General features: G+C 44.7%; 1 protein-coding gene across 1 annotated transcript in view; it reads left to right on the top strand.

Annotated features, from left to right (window-relative positions):
• The window catches only part of LOC100450915 (acid-sensing ion channel 2), a 277,187-nt gene that overhangs the window by 200,828 nt on the left and 54,586 nt on the right, over positions 1-21,773 (top strand). Inside the window, exon 3 of the mRNA XM_024235627.3 lies at positions 2,455-2,582. Coding sequence (XP_024091395.2) covers positions 2,455-2,582 — 128 coding nt within the window. The remainder of the gene's footprint in view (positions 1-2,454; positions 2,583-21,773) is intronic.

Raw genomic sequence — 21,773 nt, 5'->3', positions numbered from 1 at the left:
CAGCTAGCTCTTGAAAACAAGTTCTGGCATCTCTCCTGTTCCCTCCCACGGCTCACTGAAGGAGCCTTCAGTTCCTCCCAGCAGGGGCATCCCTGTCATCCCAACAGCCCTCCACACTCACCCTTCTTCCCCATCTGAGTCTGTTTCTCAGGCTCCACACTCTCTCCTCAACCCCATCTTGGGCAGACTTTTGAAAACACAGCCACTGAAAGATGACTATTCAACCCCCTCGTTCCATCCAGTCCTCCCTTTCCTGAAGTCCTCCTCCCAGATCTAAAAACCTTCCTTGAGGCTCCACCTGAGGGCCAGGCCCTGGGTTAGGTGATGGAGCCCTGGACTGAATAAGATATGATCTCCTTTCTTGAGGAATTCACCATCAATAGGAGAGATTGACACAAAGCCACAGGCTTCCAGGAGCATATGGATAGGAGTTTGGACAGGGTGATGCTGTACAGAAACCACAGAACAATGACTGTACTGGAGGGAAGTGGGATGTGTTTGTAGATTGCCTGGACTCTCTCCCACTCCATGAACCATATCCAAAAGGCTTCCTGGCTGAGGGTCTCCTTGTCTAAATGATGAAAGCCCTGCCTACCCTTCCCTGGGGTCCTGTCTGCCTGCTAGCCCTTTCTTTCCACGTAGCCCCTGGCCTTGGAATTCTTGCCCTGCTCCAGACCCCTGGGCCTACCTCAGTCAATAGCCCCCACATTTTCCATGGGTCATGCCTTTCCTGTGGCTGGACCCAGCCCTTCCTTCCCAGCCACTCTCTTCTGTGCCAGCTTTAGTTTGTCCCCAAACCCTCCCCAAGCCACAGCCTGAGTGCTGACATGTCCTCCCCCTCTCCATCCCTGACCCCCAACCCCATCATTATCTTCTCTCATTCCTGCATTTATTCATTCTCTGTCCATTTTTTAATTTGAGAACATTCCTTGATTTGGACTCCAGGTTGGCCTTGTCCATTCATAAATGATTGAGGCTTGACCCACAAATCTCCCATTTATTCATTCATTAGGCATCTCCTGAGTGCCTGGCGTATGCCTAGCCCTGTGCAGGACCTTTGAGGTCCAGAGAGACAGCCCAGAACTTGGCCTCAGGATACTCCAGCCTGCTGGAGGAAACAGTTAAAGCCTCATCACGACGTGCTATGGCAGGGGCTCCAGCAGGCAGATGTGGAAGATACAACAGAGCAAGAGAAAGAGTTGCTTTGGGTGGGGATGGAGAGCTGAATCTTCAGTGACAAGTGGGAAGATGGTCAGGTGGACAAGGTAGAAAGACATTCTGGGCAGAAGGAGATGCATTTCTGCAGAGTGGGTACCAGTGATGCCCAATCCAGGCAGCCCCGCATGGTGCTGCGAGGCAGAGGCTACTCAGAACAAGGCTAGGGAAGGGATGGGTAAGGAGCCTGGGATCCTTGGAAACATGGGAGGGAGTTACGCAGTTTACATTTGGAAAGCTCATTCTGTAGACTGTTTGGAGAAGATAAGACAGAGGGGGGATCTGGTAAAGGCTTATACAGTCCCATAAGTTCATTTTCCACTGACTGTGAGCACTAAACATTTAAGATGATGGCTCTGCACTGCCCCCAACCTCCCACTGCCAAGGCCCATTTCTTCTGCCAAAGGAAAAAAGGAGGGAAGCTTCTCTTCTACTTGGCCATTGCAGCCCCGAGGGGCAAACACCTTGGCATACAAGAAAGCCTTGCATTTTTATTTCCACTGCTGCATCATGTTTTCCTCCTCCTGATATCCTCACCTTCAGTTCATGACCCAGAAGAAAAGTTAGTCAATAAAATAAAGGAGTTTGACTTATGTTATAATCTCATTCTACAGATTTGGCAACTGAGGCAGAGTTGACCTGGCAAACTGACCTGAATTTGTTTCCCATTGCTGCTGCAACAGATTACCACAAATTTAGTGGCTGAAAACAACACAAATTCGTTATCTTAAAATTCTGGAGGTCAGAAGTCCAAAATGGATTTCCCTAGGCTCAATAAAATCAAGGTTGTTGGCAGGGCTGTGTTCCTTTTGGCAGCTCTAGGGGAAAATTCATTCCCCCGCCTTTTCCTGCTTCTAGAAGCTACCTGCATCCCTGGGCTCATGGCTCCTTCCTCTGTCTTCAAAGCTAGCAGCATAGCATTTTTCCATTCTCTCTCTGACCTTGATCCTCCTGCCTCCCTTTCATAGGAACCTCTGTGATTGCATTGGGTCCTACTTGCATAATTTAGGATAGTCTCTCCATCTCAAGAACTTTAACTCAATCACACCTGCAATGTCCCTTTTGCCATGTAAGGCAACCTAGTCACAGTTTCCGGAGGTGGGGACGTGGACACCTTTGGGGGCCATTATTCTGCTTATCACAGGGTCTTTTCAGCATCCCTTTGAGCTTTTCAATCCCAGGACTCCGTGAGCATCTGTTGTTACTGACCCATGGCTCTGTCCGTCTTTGTTCTTTCAGAGGAAACGACATTTGAAGCAGGAGTGAAAGTTCAGATCCACAGTCAGTCTGAGCCACCTTTCATCCAAGAGCTGGGCTTTGGGGTGGCTCCAGGGTTCCAGACCTTTGTGGCCACACAGGAGCAGAGGGTAAGTTCCCTGGGCTCCCAGGATTGATGGTCCTCAGCCTCCCCCGACCCCCTGCAGAGGCACAAGGAGGAGAAATGGAATTCCCACTCGGTCAAGGGCTTTACTGTGAAACTAGAGAAAGATGTTGGCTAACCTTCTTCACCAGTTCTCCTGTACCACCTGTTGGTCCCTAAAATTGGTCATGAAGGAAACCCAGCTCATTTTTCTTTTCGCCAAACTGGTTGGGTTTTTTCTTTTCTAGACCATTCTGTTACAGTTGACTTTTTGTACAAGTTAATTTAAAAAAAATTTTTTTTTTTGGCCAGGGGATGCTAAGGGAAACTGCTAACCAGGGTTTGATATGTTTCATCACTTGCGTTAATACAATTCAAAGCAGCCTACAAAAAGAAAAGGGATGGAGGCGTCCCTCTCCCATCACAGAGTTTAAGTGGAGCGAGCCCTTGTTACACAGGCTCCTGCCTGCTCTCTTTGATATAGCGCTGGGGAGGGGACCTCAGCTGGCCAGCTGGGACTGCTGCATCAATTCTGTCTGTGGGTGGAGGGAGGACAGGCACAGCCTCACGTCTGAAGCGAGTCTTACATCTCAAAAGGGAGACCTTCGCAAACTCTCAGTAGGGAGGCAGTCTCAAAGCAGGACTGCGGAGAGACACGGACTCCATTTCTTTCTCTTATCTCCTGAATACTTGTTGCCTGGTTTTCCCAGAATAAAAGCTGAAGAGACAGTGACTGGGAGGGAATCCTAAACCAGATCATCTAAGACAAGTTTCTGGGGAAGACCTTAGGCATAGCTAAGTCAGTGAGTAGCGAAGGCACCCACTCTGGGGTGTGGGAAAAGGAGACTCAGGGAGAACCACGACGGAAGAGCAAGGAAAGATACATGCATGTAATGGATGAGCTCAGCTTGCTTTTAAAATTTGGCTCAATTGTCATCTTTCATCTGGTACTGATCACAGCTGTTTAGCCATTTTATAAAATGATATTCTACATTAAAAACTGGTTGTAGGGCCGGGCACAGTGGTTCACGCCTGTAATCCCAGCACTTTGAGAGGCCAAGGCAGGAGGATTGCCTGAGCCCAGAAATTCAAGACCAGCCTGGACAACATCATGAGACCTTATCTCTACAAAAAAAAAAAAAAAAAATTAGGCATGGTGGTGCATGCCTGTGATCCCAGCTACTTGGGCAGTGGAGGTGGGAGGATCACTTGAGCTGACTGAGCTGAGATTGCACCACTGCCCTCAAGCCTAGGAGACAGAGCTAGATCCTGTCTCAAAAAAAAAAAAAAAAAAAAACACTGGTTGTAAATCTATACGTGAGCTATATTATTTTTTACTCTCTGGGAACGTGTTGATGGCACAGGCCTCACAAACTGTGCCCTGTACACAATGCCTGGGCAGTTAATGAAGGCCAAGGTCAACCTTCACTGAAGCACATAGGGAATGGGATTGCAGCTTTGATGCAGGAGCAGGAGGTGCTGGAAGGTTAGCCTGGTCTCTATGGGCTCCCAGAGACGGAGACAAGTGATGCAAGCAGAAAAGGGAATATCCAAGGGTATGCAAGGTAGAAACCAAATGGTGCAACCAGGAAAACATATCCTTGAGGACAAAGGAGGGCATGAGGATGGCAGGGGCAAAGTTCAAGGCTAAGGATTTGAGAGTCAAGAAGAGTGAGAACAAGGATTATCCAGTAAAGGCATGCAGACTGACCGGCAGCCTAGATGAGCTGAGTGCCTGAGCTACTAGACTAGATGAGCTCCTGAGTACTGTCAAAAATAAACAAAGCTGGACATGGGTTGACATGGTGAGGGCAGATTTTAATCAATTATTTACTTTTGCAGTAGGGAAGAGGGTGCAGCATGAACTGAACTCAACCCCAATTCATAGAGAGGGCCTGGGTGTTTCAAAGAGAGAATGAGGGAGTAGGCAGAGGGAACAGCAAGGGCTTGAGCAGCAGAGTCAGAGAAGTAAAAAATCATAAAAAATAGGAAGGAGCTTGGGTGCCGGTCCCTGTGAAAAGCATCTGGGTTTGCTAACTGGTGCTTATTGAAGTTAGTTAGGCTCCTACCCTCCCACAGAGACGGAGAGACAGGGGCCCTATATTCAGGTGTTGGCTGGAGCAAACAGTAAATTCTCTTGGCAGCCTCGGGTTTTCTCAGGCAGGCACTTTAAGAGGGGATAGAGGCATTCTAGGGATGTGACCTTGAGCTGTTAGAAACTATGATAGTGTTTGTTCAACTCTTCATAGGTCAACTAAGGGCGAGGCTTAGAAGAGAAGAGGGCTCAGAAGAGCCTGGCTAGAGTTTGGTCAAGGAGAGAAAATCAGTCAGCACTCCCTTCTGTTGTATGAGTAAACCCACATCCCTTCAAAGAACAAGGCACAGGTTATACTCATCAATATGTGTATAAATTCTGTGACTTTCTGAAAGTAAATTTTTAATTAGTTGTCCGTGGCAAATCTGACTTTGTGGCTTGTTGAATGTACCTACCCTTACTATGATGAATTACTTACTTATGTTGACATCTCTTTGCTATCTACATTGTTATTAGCAGCAGAATAAGTGAACAACATTCCTTGGAATACAGTGTGTAACTTCTCCCCACCGCTAGTAAAGGGTGGAGAGGAGGAAGTTCTCTGTAGGCTGCTATTTTTCATCAGCCTGAGAGATGTGCTTTTTCCTCCCCTAGCCCTGGCTGATCTTCCATTAGTAAGATGGAAGAAATTTCTGGGCTGGGTGGAAAGTTGGAGCTATGACTTCTAGGAAGCCTTAAGTTTCTGTTTCCCTTCCCAATATGAAACAGAAGGACTCCCCATGGTGAGTAGGATGAGAAATAGAACATATTCCCAGCTTTGGAGGGCAAATTTGCTGTTAGCTTTAAAGTGTGTTCTCAGAAAATCAGCCCCATTCATGTCTGTATTTTCATGATTATTACAACTAATAAGATATTTGTTAAACATTTTACAGTCTTCAAAGCATTTCCGCATCATCTCATTTCATCGTTTCATTTATATTAATAGAGAAATACAAAAACACATCCCAGAGCTAAATCTAATAATACATTATATTTACATGTATATAAAAGAGCATATTCATAGGAAATAAGACTTGAAGGAAATCAGCCAAAATACCCACACTGGGGGAATTATGAATGATTTATTTTCTTCTGTGGGCTTTCCATCTCTTTCATGTTGTGGCTTTGTTCTATTAATTCATACAGCAAATATTTGCTGAATACCTACTATGAGTGAAGTGGTAGAGATACAGTGGTAAACAAAAGAGACGCAGTCTCTGCCCTCACAAAGCCTGTAGATTAGTGGTTTCTTTAACAAAGGAAAAAATAATGTTAAGCCAAGTATATTTTGGGGATTTAGCCCCAGCTGTATGCTCTCATTCTGCGAGTACGCAGATCTATCCAGTTGATCCTGATCCTCAAACACTTCATTTCATGATTGTTAAGAGGCATATTTGTGTTCACATTTTAACATTTCTGAAATAAGGATTTGTTTTACAATCAATTAAGTCTTAAAATTACAATAAGCAGTGTTTGTTCTTCTTTCTTGGTGATACATAAAATCATGGTGCATCTTATAGTATATGGTATATCCATAAAATGTGGCAGCTACATTGCTATCAATCCAAGATTCTGCTGCTTTGGCTCAAAGTTTAAGGAAACTTTGCAGGAAGGCCATGGGGACAAGTAGTAGGAAGTAGAAAGTCCTTTCCTGGAAGGTTGGTGTGAATTATGCTAGGAAAATTGACTCCAGAGTAAGAGCCCTAAGAGGAACTAGTGACTTAGAGAAATCCTACCATGAATCTTTGTATAAATGGGAAAGTCTTTTTGCATAGTGAAAATTATCTCACCCATGCATAACTACACACACACCACGCCTTTCCAAATGTTTTAAATTTTATTTTATTGTCCTAAAGAATATACTCTTTGGCTACAACCCAGTCCAAGGATTGCTTTCTTAACCTGCATTTGCCCTAAAAACAAATAAGCCAAGATATGCCTTGGCTGCCTTCCTAGACAACCTTAAGAAGTGCCCTGGTTAACTCAGTTGCTGTAAAAGCCTCTGCACAATCCCAGGACCACCAGAGACAGGCAGCGGGATAATATGCTGGAAGCAGAAAAAGAACCCTTGGAGAGGTAGAAGAATAACAACAGTTCCTATCAATGGAGCACATGCTATCTGCCAGGCATTATGCTGTAGGGACACTTGAGGCACATTATCTCATTTAATCTCCCACAACAACCCTGCAAGGGAGGTACTGATATCTGCACTTTGCAGATGACAAAACTGCGTGGTTAAGTAACTTGTTCAAGGTTGCGTAGCTAGGGGAGCAGCAGGGTTGGGCTTCAAGCCTGAATCTACCAGGTTCCCGCACCCATGCTCTTTCTGCTCTGCCGCACTACACAGTTGTAACTCAGAAAGACTCTCTGGAGAGAGCACACAGGGAGCTAATCCAGGGAGGGACTGGCTGGCAAGCTGGTCTTTTCCTACCATGAGCCCAAAGAAATGAGGCTACTCAGTACTGTGGAGAACAAATAAGCCTAGGAGTCCAGAGGCCTGGATTCTAGTCCTGCTGTGTCATGGGACTTTGCATACGTCACTGCCCTCTCTGGGTCTCAGTTTTTCCATCTGTAAAATGAGAGGATTCCATGAGATGACTTCAAATGACCTCTAGCATTCACCACCTGGGAGTCCCTGCCCCTGCTCACTCAAGGACACAAGGATCACCAGGAAGTTTGGCTGACAGCAGTTCCGCACCCACTCCCTGCTCTGCCAGCTGGCATGGGATGCTTATAAGGTAAATTATGATAAGGTTGTGAGATAAATGCTCTCCCCAGCTCTGGGAGGCAGAATCTGGGCTCCTGCTAGTGAGAAGCGGGAGCTGGGGTGGAGTAGCCTAAAACTCTAGGAGAGAGGCTCTGGTCACCCTCCTTGGTAGTACCCCTTCCTCAACCCACATCCACAGTGGTCACAGCACTACCCAACATAACACCCTTACATTCCAGGGATTTCTGTAACTTACAAAAATCTAAACCCCTTAGAATGGCTCTGGAGTCCCTGCCCAGCCTGGCCACGGCTCACCTCTCCAGCCTCCTCATCTGCCTGTGGTTGACTAGCATGGACCCTACATCCCAATGACGCAGAACCATCCACCAAACACCCCATGCTCTTTGATGGCTGCCTCTGTGCATCGCTCCCTCTGTTCTATCTGCCCTTCCTTGTTTCATCTACCTGGCAAAGGCCTATTCACACTTCCAGATACCACCCAAAGGTCATGGCCTTTAAGAAGACCTTTGCTGTCTTATCCTGCCACCTTCCTAGGAATAGTTAGCTGCTCCATACAATATTTTGTACATTCATTTATTCCCTCAGCAAATATTCCCTGAGCGCTGAACGTGCTGGAAAAATTAAGATAAGCAAGACCTGGCCCCTGCCTTGGAGCACTCACAGAATGAAGTGGGGGATTTGGCATTTTTTGTCACACTCCTAAGGATACAACATTCCCATGTAGGCTTACTTCATGTGGATCACTGCTCCTGACACCTACCTCTCCAGAACTGCCTTCTTTTGCCTCTCTCAGCCCTTGTCTCTTATAGTCTGGGAGCCCTCTGAGAGCAAGGATTGTGTCTTTTGGATTCTGTGGCCCCAGTGCCTTGCTTATAGATAAGATCCATAAATGTGAGTTGTTGGAAGTACAACTGGATAATCAATCCAATGTTCTACTCTAATGCTCTCTGCTGCCTCCTCAACTCACCTCTGCCAACTGTCCCATTAAAAATCTGCCCTGAAAGCCCTTCTTCCTGAGGTTATGAAGCCAGGCTGTGATGGATGATATATTCATATCGTTTCTGGCTTAGACAAGCTAATCAAAGCAAAAGCTCATGAAAGGGGTCAGGGCTAGGGATATAGATCTGGAAGCCATCTGTGTAGATAAGAGTGGATGAACAGATAAGAGAGCCAGCATAGAATTCTGGAATTCGGGAAAAATTAAATGAGTGAGTAAATATATGTGAAACTGCAAAGCTGGGATATTCATGTGGTATGGGGACAGCACTAAGCTGTCTTCAACATTGACATCACCAATCAGACTCTTTGCTCAAATCATGATTATTTATTTATTTATTTATTTTTGGAGACAGAGTCTCACTCTGTCGCCCAGGCTGGAGTGCAGTGGTGCGATCTCTACTCACTGCAACCTCCACCTCCTGAGTTCAAGCAAATCTCGTGCCTCAGCCTCTGGAGTAGCTGGAATTACAGGCTTGTGCCACCATGCCTGGCTAATTTTTGTATTTTTAGTAGAGATGTGGTTTCACCACTCTGACCAGACTGGTCTCGAACTCCTGGCCTCAAGTGATCCACCCACATCTGCCTTCCAAAGTGCTGGGATTATAGGTGTGAGCCACCATGCCTGGACTTCCAAGTCATGAGTTGATATCAGAAGCCTTTCATCATCTCCCACCCTCTCCTCAAAGAGCCTGGTAGTGATTCTTGTTTTCTAAGTGTTGATCCATGTATTCATCAAATATTTATTCAACCACCTTGCTTGTACTTCTTGGTGGTCCTGGGAATGAATCTAGAGATTCTGGGCAATTAGTTGGCCCACCAACATTATTGTTCGGGAAATTTCCTGGAAATCATGGCCCTGGGTTTATATTTGACAGCCTCGGAAACACCTTGGGGAGCCAGGTGTCACTTCCCAGAGACTTCCCACTCTCACCAAGAACCTCTTTCACTACCAGCTGGAAACCATCAGGAATGAGAAGGTTTCCATTCCACAACCTAGACTTTATATCACTTGAGCTGTATCTAAAGTGCCCTGAGAATGCCTACCATCACTCAACACCTTGCATCTAACCACTGCCTCTCTAGCCTGTTTAGACTATAATAATGGCAAATAAGAATACTTAGGTCTTGCCAGCCCTAGTTTGGTCTTTGGCAGGACCAGTTGGCTCCTACAGAAGCCTAAGCCTCTGCCTCTGGTGTAAGTTGGCCACATTTCCACCATTTGGAGGGAATCCCACCATGGCTCACAAGAAGAAACGGTATCCCTCACCCCACCCCTAAATAAAAAGGCCCAGCAGCTTGGTGGGATGCCCACTGTCTGCTTTTGACAACTCCTCTCAAGCTTCCAATTATAACTTCCTAAGTGCCTTTCAATAGGGAAGACTCATTTGTCAACCTGACAGCCAGATCCATGGTCCTTAATATCCATGTTTCACGGACCCCATTAGAAATGGAAGCTTGCCCAGTTGGTTTTTTTCAAGGCAGAAGAGAGAATTTATTACACATGCCATTAGTGACTTCCAAATGGCCAAAGATGGAGCCACATAAATATGGAAGCATCTATTTCCACCCCATCAAAGCACTGGAGAGGTGCCACTAGATGAGATGGTCCGCTGTGTAGACATTGCCTTCACCATCAACAGGGTACACTGTTTCCCATGAACAGCCCAAGAGTAAGAATCAATTAAGCATCTGCTAGTTTAGCTACTTAATCACTTGTTGCCACTCAGCATCTAAAGTAGAAATATCTTCAAATCCCTAGACGATTTTGCCAAGAGTCAAGTTTTCACCATTTTTTCCTGCACAATATAAGCTTGATTTTCTCAAGGTGGACTTGACAGCAGAGGATGGGGGAGGAATTAGAAGGATTCTTCAAAGAATTGCTGATTGGCTAGGATGAGCTAGGTATTGTGCTTAGCACTGTTAGGGAATCAAAAACTGAATCCCATAAAAATATACTCCAGTCTTAGGAGGAGATAAAATTATTCTTTATTTTACCTCCCCACTACCTTGCAGCCTCTTCCTCTCCTTGCCTTCCTGACAAAGAGTCACCAAAAAGTTCTCGGTCCCCGATGTCAGTTACACACAGTCAACTGCAACCTGAAAACATTAAATGGAAAATTCCAGAAATAATCAGTTTTCAGTTGTGCACCATTCTGAGTAGCGTGATGAAATCTCGCACCATCCCACTTCATCCCACCCAGGACGTGAATCAGCCCTTTGTCCAGCATATCCATGCTGCATACATACACTGCCCGCCTGCTGGTCACTTAGCAGCCATCTCAGTGATCAGATTTACCATCAAGGTTTGGCAGTGCTTGTGTTCAAGTCACCCTTATTTTACTTAATCATGGCCCCAAGGAGCAAGAGTCATGATGCTGGCATATTGTTATAATTGTTCTATTTTGTTATTAGTTATTTTTGTTTATCTCTTACTGTGCCTAATTTATAAATTAAACTTTATCAGAGGTATGTATGTATGTACGTATAGGGAAAAAAAACATGATACATATGGGGTGGGTACTATCTGCAGTTTCAGGCATCCACTGGTGGTCTTGGAACGTATCCCCGTGGATAAGGGGGGCCCGCAGTACTCGCTTATCCCTGCTTCTTCATTTCCCTTTTTCTTGCCAGTCCACCTCCAGCATGCCGCTGAAACTTTTCTTTGTCAAGGTTGTTCATGAGATCTCTTTGGCTAAACCCAGCCTTTGTTGACAGGGATACTCCTCAGTCTTTATACCACCTGGTTTCTCACCAGCATGTGGACTGTGGACCACACCCTCCCTGAAACACTCCTCTTCACTCCTGCCTGGCTTCCTTTCACCTCCCTGCCCACTCTGCCTTGGCCCCCTTCATAAGCAATTCTTCCCCTGCCACCCCTTACCTAGTGGCACTCCAGGTTGCTGTATTGTCCTCTCCCAGGTTACAGCATCCTTTCCCATAATTCCCAGACTGCCACCCCAGCCTGGACCTCTTTCCTGAGCTCCAGACCCAACATTCCAGGGGCTGCTGAACTCCTTGCTTAAAGTCCCATGGGCATCCCAAATCAACAGGCAAAACTAAATTCATCTTCTCCCTGTCCCCACACCTGCACCCCATAATTGATGCTCCCCTAGATTCAAAACTCTTTAAATGGCCAGAATGCAAATCCCCATTTGCTAGTTGTGGAACCTTGTTCCTCATTCTCTTCATCTACAAAATGGGGATAATGCTGGTTCCTACCTCATAGGGGGATTGGAAAACTAAGTGGGTTCATACATGTAATACCCATAGAACAGTTGGCATACCGTAAGTGCCCAATTGATGCTAGCTGTTATTATCCCCCACCCCAGACACTACTTTAGTTCAGTTCCTTATGTTTTTTTCACCCAGATAAGAACAACAACTGCCTCACTGGCCTCCCTAGTGCTCACTCTGTCCCTCCCCAACCCATTCTCTGCATCAACATGACCATTCTAAAATATAGCCCTGCTCATCTTCCTCCCTCATGAACCACAGGATGAAGTCCAAGAATCTCTTCACAGACCTCTCCAGTCTGGCTCCTGCCTCTCTTTCAGTGGCCTTTCACTCTACTCCCCCAGCCTCCCACACAACACCCCAGCCATATTAAACAGAGCCCTCCTCCCAGCATCGCACACTCTTTCCTTGCTTCCTCTGCCAGCAACACCCTTCCCACCCTTTCATCACCTCACTTGTATGTGTCCTTCCTCCAAGATTCAGTGCAAACATGGCCATACCAGAGTATTATGTGGAAATCTCCAGCAAAAAATGTACACATTATAACCGTCTGTTTACTTATCTATCTCCCCTGCCAAACTGTGAACTCTTTGGGGATATGATTCTATCATACTTCTATTCTTTATATTTTACGTGGTGCCTTACATATACAAGATGTTCAATAAATTGCATTGGATGAAATGAATGAATAAATAAATGTGAGAGAGAGGACTTTATCATGTCACAGCCTGCTTGAGACCCATTAATGTCTTTCCCAACCCATAAAATAAAGCCCAAATTCTACCTCCTGGCTCCCGCCGTCACTTTTCCCAGTGGTTATATCTCACTGCCCTCCAGCACGCAGCCCCCTCTCATCTACACACTGCCGCACTTAGGCCTTGATCCTTCTTCTTGTCCTACTCTCTCATCATTTCATATTGACATTTATTGATCACCTACTATGTGCCAGGCACTGTGTTAGGTGTTAGGTTACCAGTGGACAAGACTAGCCTGGTTCTTCTTAGAGCTTACAGGCCAGCAGGAGAGGTAGCCAATCAATCAACCAATCAATCATGGAGTAAGGGCCATAGCTGGCTGGGTGTGGTGGCTCATACTTATAATCCCAGCACTTTGGTAAGCTGAAGAGGGAGGATCAGGAGTTGGAGACCAGCCTGGGCAACATAGCAAGACACCATTTCTACAATCAATCAATCAAATAAAAGAACTATTATTTGTCTGGTAGTATGCCCCCAGTATACTGTAAACTCTTAAGGGAAAAGATTAGGTCTTACAATTCTTAGATGGAACAAAGGATGGATTGAATATTGTGCAATGATCTCTGAGGGCTAACTTAAATAATTTACAGTCCATTTAAGTTCTTAGCCTTCAAATATGGTGTAACTTAAATACTCTTTGAACACTAGGAACTAAAAAATAAGTCTTTTTATTGAGACCTGGAAGAAAGGATAAGCTAGAAATGGTGCTGACATGGCAGCCCCAGCCTGGGTCCATGGTGCAGACCCTTGGTGGTGCCCACCCTCACTAGCATCGCCAGAGAGAACTGGCTGCTCCCGCACCCACTCGGCACTGGATCTGACATCAAAAGCCGGCTGCTTATCTCTCGGTGGCTTATTTCCTCCTTGGACCCAGGCAGAGGAAAGGAGCCCTAATGTCTATGGACTCACCTACTTTATCTTACTCAAGGGACAAGTTAATAAATCAGACCATGCTTTGGTTGGTCCTGCTGCCCAGTGTCACATTATCTTTTGATTCATGGGCAGCTCACTGTCTGAACTCCAAATGGTGTGGCCTTGGTTTCTGACTTTTTTTTAAAGGGGGAAAAATGGCCTGTAGAGGACACTTCCATGTATAGGCTAAAAGCTGTTGTATCTTTTTCTTGGCGACTGAGAAGTTTAAAGAATCACCGACACGTCTTTTAGAAATATCAACTATAATGAATGACTGAATATGAACAGTCTTACTGACTGTCACACTCCCTTGACAAGGGTAAGGGAAGGAGGGGTCTGAAAAAGACATCTCTTTCCTGTTCTCCCCTCCTCCTTCAGGCTTGAAAACAACTATTGCCCAGCCATCACAACTGGAGAAGTCCCTGCATTTGTTTATGTTGTGACAAACGGGCTGGACAGCCCCGGTAATCATTCTCTGTGGGCTAGTAAATCATAGTGCTTATCTGTTAGACTGCTCCATCCCCAAAATACCTCTGGTCCCTCACCTACTGAGATCTTTCTATCTCTCTCCCTCTCTCTCTCCCTCTTTGAGTAATTAAAATGTTTTAATAGCAGTCAATTGTCTATTAATATAAATTTACCTAATAACACAAGGTATTTGCATGTCTTGCTCCATCCAATGAGAGAATACCCTTTGAAGGCAAGTGTTCTGCAGCAGCTAGCACAAGCCTAACATTGTAAATCAATGAATGAATAAATGGCAGGCATAATCAATACTGGTTCATCGATTGCTCCAAACCCTGAAGCAGATCCTCTTGTGGAAGAAGAAATCATTCTGAAATGAGAGTCATCACTCCCCAATTTATGTGCTGTGTGTTTTGAAATAGCACTCAGAGTCCTTAAAATAGGGCCTTTGATGCATTTGGGTGACAAAGGACAGGAAGATGGCCTTGGGCCAAGGTCTGCAGGAGAGCCAAGGGGACCACAGAAGGGACAAGCAGAAGGGGAGCTGCATCTCAGCAAAGAAGCCACCCATCTCTTAGAGAGGGCAGCTGGGACAGCCGTTGAAGGGAATATAAACTGGTAGAGCCTCTGGGCTGGGGAGATGGGTGGGGATGTGGCACAACACATCCATAAAATAAAAAAGCATGCATTCCCTTCAACCTGGTGGTTTTACTTCTTAGAATCTGCCCTAAAGAAATACATACTCATGTACACCAAGCAACATAGATAAAGATCTTTCCTGCAGCACTGTTTGTATGAGCAGAAATTTAGACACAACTTAAATGTTCATCAATAGAAGGATGATTACACTAAGGAGAGAAGATGCCTATGCATTTCCCCCACCCCCTGCAACAGTTAAACTGGATAAGGAAGATTTGGAGATCCCTTGGGGAAAATTTCTAAGACATATTGGTAGGTGAAAAAAGCAAGTTGCGGAACAATACATACAAGGTGGTCCCGTTTGTATTAAAAATACCCACACCCTAAACTATATAATTTCAAATTCCCACACCCTAAACTATATAAATGCGCATGTATGCATATCAGCACACAGAAGAAGTCTAGAGTGGTGCCTACCATACTGATTGCTGCTCAGAGGAAGAGCACACAATTGAGTGTGCAGGAAGACTCTTCACTTTTACTGGATCCCTGGCATATTTATAAGTGTGAATTTATGTATTCATATATTAATTGTGCAATTTTTAAGGATGTGCATAGTGCAGCTACTTACAAATATGTTTTATGGTTTGGACCCGACCCCTAATAGACAGACAAGTTCACATAAAGGAGGAGGGGTCCGGCCTGCTCCGTGTAGCCAGGCACAGCCTCCTACCTGGACTGCCCCTGTAATACCTTCCTTAGTGGACAGCCTCCATCAGACCCCACTTCTGCTCCCAGCACTTGCAAGGACATAGCAAGAGGCCTATGGCTCAGAAGTTTCCCTTTTTGGAAAAGCAGCGTTTGAAAGATTTTTGTCTGTTTTTGAAGTTAGAACTTTTTTTAAAAATTACCTGGGATTAGAGACCACAGTTCCCCCAAATCATTGAAGAGGGCAGGGCATAGGTTCTAGCAGTGCCAGTCACCATGCTATTCTTCCATCCGTGTAGGATGGATTTAATTAGCTCAGTGGATTAAATGATATTCAATTAATTTGAATTGGATTGATTAGTTGCATTAGATTGACAGCCGTTTTTAACTGTTCCTTAGCTCCTAAAATCACATTCTCCTCTTCCCTACTCAACTGAGCCCTCAGTTTCTGGGCTGTACCACTGGGATGTCCTGCTCTCGGTTTTAGGAAGTCACATCTCCCTTCTCCACTGTAAAGAGAATGGGTCCTTCACTTCCATGCCTTTTGCTTGTTCTGTGTCTGTTACTGGGAATGAGACTTATTCTCATCCATGCCCAGCACCTGTCCCAGTGCTCAGGACATAGTAGGGGCTCAGCTGGTGTTTGTGGAATTGAAGTGAGCCCCCAAGTTTCTCCCAAAAGCCCTGATGGGAACCAGCAGAAAGAGCAGACCAGCAGGGGAGGGGATTTTACCTGGGGTGTCAGGCTGCCCTGATGTCAAGCATCAAAACAGCCTCATCACTGAGGCAGCTGCTTCTGTGACCTGAAGGGGTGATAATGAAGACTGTCTCGCCCCTTTCCTGAACACATTTCTGGTGCTTACTGATGGCAGAGCGGGGAGAGGAATCTGGGCTTAGCTATATTCAGAACCTCAGTGAGGAGGAAGACAAGCAGGGCTTCCCACCTGTATTAGTCCATTTCTCACTGCTGATAAAGACATACCCGAGACTGGGTACTTTATAAAGAAAAAGAGGTTTAATGGACTCACAGTTCCATGTGGCTAGGGAGGCCTCACAATCATGACAGAAGGTGAAAGGCACGTCTTATGTGGCAGCAGACAAGAGAGAATGAGAGCCAAACAAAAGGGGAAACCCCTTATAAAACCATCAGATCTCATGAGCCTTATTCACTACCATGAGAACAGCATGGAGGAAACCACTCCCATGATTCAATTACCTCCCACCTGGTCCCTCCCACAACACGTGGGAATTATGGGAGTTACAATTCAAGATTAAATTTGGGTGGGGACACAGCCAAACCATATTACCACCTCTCAGAGGGGACATGGCAGTGGAGGTGACCTCACTCTGCAGAAGACTTTCAAGGAATCATAACTGGTATCAGACCTGTCGTGAGGAGGCCTCTGTAACATCCATCTTCGCATGCCATCACAGTTCATTGAGTGGCGCCACCACGCTCACCATCATAACTGGTACAATTCCTTGAAAGTCTTATCTATAAAGTCCAGAACCTTTCTAAATGCAGCATACCCAGTATCTCAGGTGTACCTCCCAAATCTAATTAGGTAGCAATGACTGGAAACCATCTTACAGAAAATACAACTGGAGCACTGAGAGGTTAAGAAACCTGCTAAAGGACACGCAGCTAGAAAGTGGTACAGCCTAGAACTGGAATCAGCTTGATACCAACGCCTGGCTCTAACCATTGAGCAATACTGCCTGCAGTTGCCCTCAGGTGTTCTGCTTTTATTCTGCCCAGGAGAACAAGGCAGGCTCTGAGGAACTCAGAGATAGCGGAACCTAGACATGGAACCCAAAGGCCTTTTCCTGGGCAGATGCTGTGAGGAACCCCAGGTGCTCAGGAAGGAAGGTCAGCTCAGCAAATGGAAGTGGAAATTACCAGGCCTGGGGAAAGGGGAGGAGGACCACGCAGACCTGCAACCAGTAAAGGCACACAGCACCTCCAAAAAAGGCAGGGAGAGGGCATGACAAGGGGCAGGGCCAACACAGAAGGGAGGGTGGGCAACAGCAGCCCCAGAGGCCTGTGGACCATGCTTTTGTTTTGTTTTTCCTTGAAGATTTTACTATATGGCTACTGTAGAAAATGCCAGGGAGGGAACAGAAAAATAGAAAAACATAACCCGTAGCACCTCCATCTATTGAAAGTAATGGTTATGATTTTGGTATCTTTCCTTGCAATTTTCTCTCTGTATAACTCTCTCTGTTTCTGCCTCAGTTAGGGCTCCTGGAGATACAAGGAGTAGAGAGCCTCAGAGGCTAGAGCCAGCCAAGGGCAATGGTTACTGAAGGCTGGGAAGAGCTCACTGAAAAGCAAACACACACACCTGCTGATACTGAGACTGAGAGCTAGGGAGCTATTCTCTCTGTTGTTCTCTCTCCTCAGGTCCCTCTCCCTTGTCCTCTCTCCCCTCTCCCTCCTCTGTCCCTCTGTTGGCAGGTCTCCTAACCCTGCTTACACAAGGTTCCACTTCCTCAAAACCTCCCCTTACCCACAGCCCATAGCGGCTGGGCCCTCTCAGTAGGGTTCTGGGTAAAGCAGCTTCCGATGATCATCTCTAACCCAGTTTGTCCATTGGACTTTGATATTGTTTTCTCCACTTGTCCCTCAACATTGTTTCCCATAAACATCTTCTCCCGCCATGATGAGGTCTCTGTAAATGAGTCTTAGCATTCCATCACAGTTCACTGAGTGGAGCTGCCAATATCAACCCCATTGTTCCCTGTTCTTAGTCTCCTAGGATCCCCAGTGTGATGGTCGCAATGAGTGAGCACCATGCACCAGCTCCTTTATCCAGGCTGCCTCATCACGGCCACCTTGCAAGATAGGCTTCCCTGTGCCCATCTTATAGATGGGGAAACTAAGGCTTGGTAAGGGAGAGATACAATTCAAACCCCGACCTTTCAGATTCCAAAGCCTGTGCTCTTTTCACCACCCCATGCTGCTTCTGAGCTCGCAGGCCACCAAAGGGACCAGAGCCTTCTGACCAGTCCATGTGGACAGAACTTTTGGTAACTAAGAGGAAATGGGATCCTTGATTAAAGAGAATTCACTTCGGAGCTACACATCTTTTTCTAATGCTAACTTCTTTTCTAATGTAATGGCTGTTGTTTTTATTTTCCAAGCTTTTAAGAAACCACTTTGCATTAGCAACCCACTTGCTGATAGGTAGCAAACATTGCTGTTATCTGTGTCCTGATTTTGCTCCTGGCTATTCCTTCCCCCCCCCCACTCCCAGCTTGCCCATTCTTCAGTTGATCCCGGTAGAAATGAGGGTGAGTCACTGTTGAAGTTTTCCAAGGAAACATGCTCATATTTTGTCCACACACCATGGCAACGGTCAGAAAAATACAGCATTGTGCCCTGCGTGCCGTGAATTCAGGCAGCACAGAGGCTCGCCTGGGATGGCGTTGATTGTTGCATCACTTCCCCATGTGTTTTCTAGCAGGGGGGCTGGATTATTCATCCTCCTTCTTCCCAGTGGGGAAATGAATGTCTCATTACTGATCAGGAGTGAAAGCTAAGGCCCCTGCCTGGTGCCTTGATATGCAGGAGAGAGGAAGCAGCAAATCCAGCCCTAGAGTCTAGGACAGAGGCCCTGGTTATAGTTCTGACTCCCATTTGCTGTCTAGGTAGCCATGAGCAGATCACTATACCTCTTTTGGCCTCAAACTCTCTCCCCATCAAATGGCCGAATGCCTGCCTACGTACGTCACCTGACTGTTGAGAGAATCAGATTTGGCAATAGCTATGAAAGTACTTCAGTTGTGAAGTAGCTATGTCACTCTTTTCTGAATGGAGAAGCAATGACACATAATAGAGATGGGCCACCTGACACATTTAGTGTTAGGCATTGGCATTTATTGTTATTGTTATTGGTATTAAAATTAGCCTGTTATTGAGATGGCCTGGACCAGTGATAGCAATGGAGCCTTCTGCTTCCACTTCAGAGACTTCTGTTTCCAGCCAAGATGTAGGTACAGCTTGTGGACTTACCCTCAACAGTAACACCAAAAACAAAATATATGAAAAACAATTTTCAAGACATTGAATATTAGGCAACAAGGGATGGTGACCCCAGAGAGATGAGAAACAAGCAAAGGTGAGCAATATGATTGTCCCAGCTTATGCCCTTGAGAGACTTTCCAGCCCTGCACAGGGAGGGGGACCCAACTTGAGCCCAGTGACTCCCTGAGTCAAGGACACAGAGCTATGAATCCAGAAAGACCAAGCCAACCAGAGTTCACAGGACAGAGCACCAGAGAGGAGAGGACTTCACAGAGACAGAACTCCAGAGATCTGAAAAATCCACCTTGAAAATTCAGCATATTCCTCACTGGGGTAGTTATGTGAGAAAACTACCCAAAACCAGGGAAAGAGTGATTTGAGAAGATGAGAGGAAACAGTGCCTGGCAGTACTCACACAGAGCTGGGAATAGTGCCTATTCCTACTAGTCAAACTGGAAACCCTCATAATTCATGGAACACTTGGTAAAGTATCCACAAGGGTCTTGCAAAAGTAACAGGAAATAATTAGCCCTAAACTAAAAGCTGCTTTGTTTCTGCCTAACAAATCTTCAAGCAAAACCCAAATGGGTCAAACTCTTTCCAAGTAACTTAAATGTGTTCCAGAACAAAGCTCAAGAATATTTATAGGGATATAAAAAATCCAATACCCAACATGTTAAAATTCATAATGTCTGGCATCCAATCAAATATTACCAGGCATGCAAAGAAGCAGGAAAATATGACCTATGATGAGAATAATTAATCAATTAAAATAACCCAGAATGAACACATAATAGAAATTGCCAGCAAGGACATTAAAACATTTATAGCTAAATCTCATAAGTTCAAAGGATGGACATGGAATACATTTGTTAAAAAGCCAAGATGAACTTCCAGAGATTAAAAACTACAATGTCTTTGATTTTAAAAATACACTGGATAAGATTAACAGCAAATTAAACATTGCAGAGGAAAAGATTAGTTAACTTGAGGAAATGGAAATGAAATAGAAAAAGAAGGATTTTTAAAATGAAGAATGTAGCAATGAGACAACTTCCAGTGGCCTAACATACTGGTGTTTAGAGTCTTTTAAGACGTATGGGGCAGGTGGGAGGGCAGAAACAAAAATTTTATAAAATGATGGCCAAATCCCTTCCAAATTTGATGAAAATTATAAATCCACATAAAAAAGCTCAAAGAACCACAAGCACAAGAAGCATGAAGAAAACTACAGCAAAGCCATACCGAAATTGCTCAAAGCCAGTAATAAAAGAAAAAGTTAAAAGCATCCAGAGAAAAATAACTTATTATCTACAGAGGAATAAAGATAAGGAAGACAGTAGATTTCTCACCAGAAACAATGCAACAGAGAAGACAGTGGAGCAACATCTGTCAAGTACTGGAAGAAGAAAAAAAGCTGTCAGTCTAGAAATCTGTATCTAGTAAAAATATCTCCAAAAAGTAAGCAAAAGAAGTCTTCTCAGACATATAGAAGTGGAAGAGCCAGCAGATCCTTACTCCAGCATATCTATCACCAGCAGATCTGTATTCCAAGAGATTTTTCTTCAAGGAAAAGGAAAATGACATCAGATGGAAATATGGGTTCACACAAAAGGAATGAGGAGCACCAGAAATTGTATTAATTGTGGTTTTTGCCATTAAAAGTAATGGTGAAAGGCTGAGCATGGTGGCTCATGCCTGTAATCCCAGCACTTTGGGAGGCTGAGGTGGGTGGATCGATCACAAGGTCAAGAGATCGAGACTATCCTGGCCAACATGGTGAAACTTTGTCTCTACTAAAAATGTAAAAATTAGCTGGACATGGTGATGTGCACCTGTAGTCCCAGCTATCAGGAGGCTAAGGCAGAAGAATCGCTTGAACCCAGGAGGCAGAGGTTGCAGTGAGCTGAGATCATGCCACTGCACTCCAGCCTGGGTGACAGAGTGAGACTCTGTCTCAAAAAAAAAAAAAAAAAAAGTAATGGCGAAAACTGTGGTTACTTTTGCACCAACCTATAACTACAATGGTAAATATATTTTCCTTGTTATTTACATTTACTTAAAAGGTAGTTGAATGCTTAAATAATAACAACATATTATGGACTTTAAAACATATGTATAAGTAAAATAAATGACAGCAATATCATAAAGGACAAGAGGGAAAAAATGGGAGAATACCATTGGAAAATTCTTCTACTCTGCCCGAAGTGCTGTAATTGAAGGTAGACTATGATGAGTTAAAGATTTATACTATAAACTCTACAACAGCCACTAAAAGAGCAAACTAAAAGTTTTAGTTTATAGTCCAACAAAGGGTATAAATGAAATCACAAAAATGTCCAATTTTAGTCCAAAAATATTTTGTCTTCATTTACTCCAGTTGGAGGCAGAAAATGATGGAAGGGAGGAAAGAGAACAAATGGGACTAGTAGAATACATATAACAAAATAATAGGCTTAAATCTAACACATCAATAATCACATTTAATGCAAATGGTTTAAGCACAACAATTTAAGGAATTGCCAAACTGGATAAAAAAAAGAAAGTTTCAACTATATGCTGATTACCCAGAAAAAATGTATTTTAAATATAAAGATACAAATAGTTTTTTTTAAAGGATGGAAACATATATACCATACTTACCGTGATCAAAAAAAA

The sequence above is a fragment of the Pongo abelii genome, chromosome 19 (assembly GCF_028885655.2).
Source record: "Pongo abelii isolate AG06213 chromosome 19, NHGRI_mPonAbe1-v2.0_pri, whole genome shotgun sequence".
Classification (NCBI taxonomy): Eukaryota; Metazoa; Chordata; class Mammalia; order Primates; family Hominidae; genus Pongo; species Pongo abelii.
Note: the sequence above shows the minus strand (reverse complement) of the source record. Positions and strands in the feature narration are given on the sequence as shown.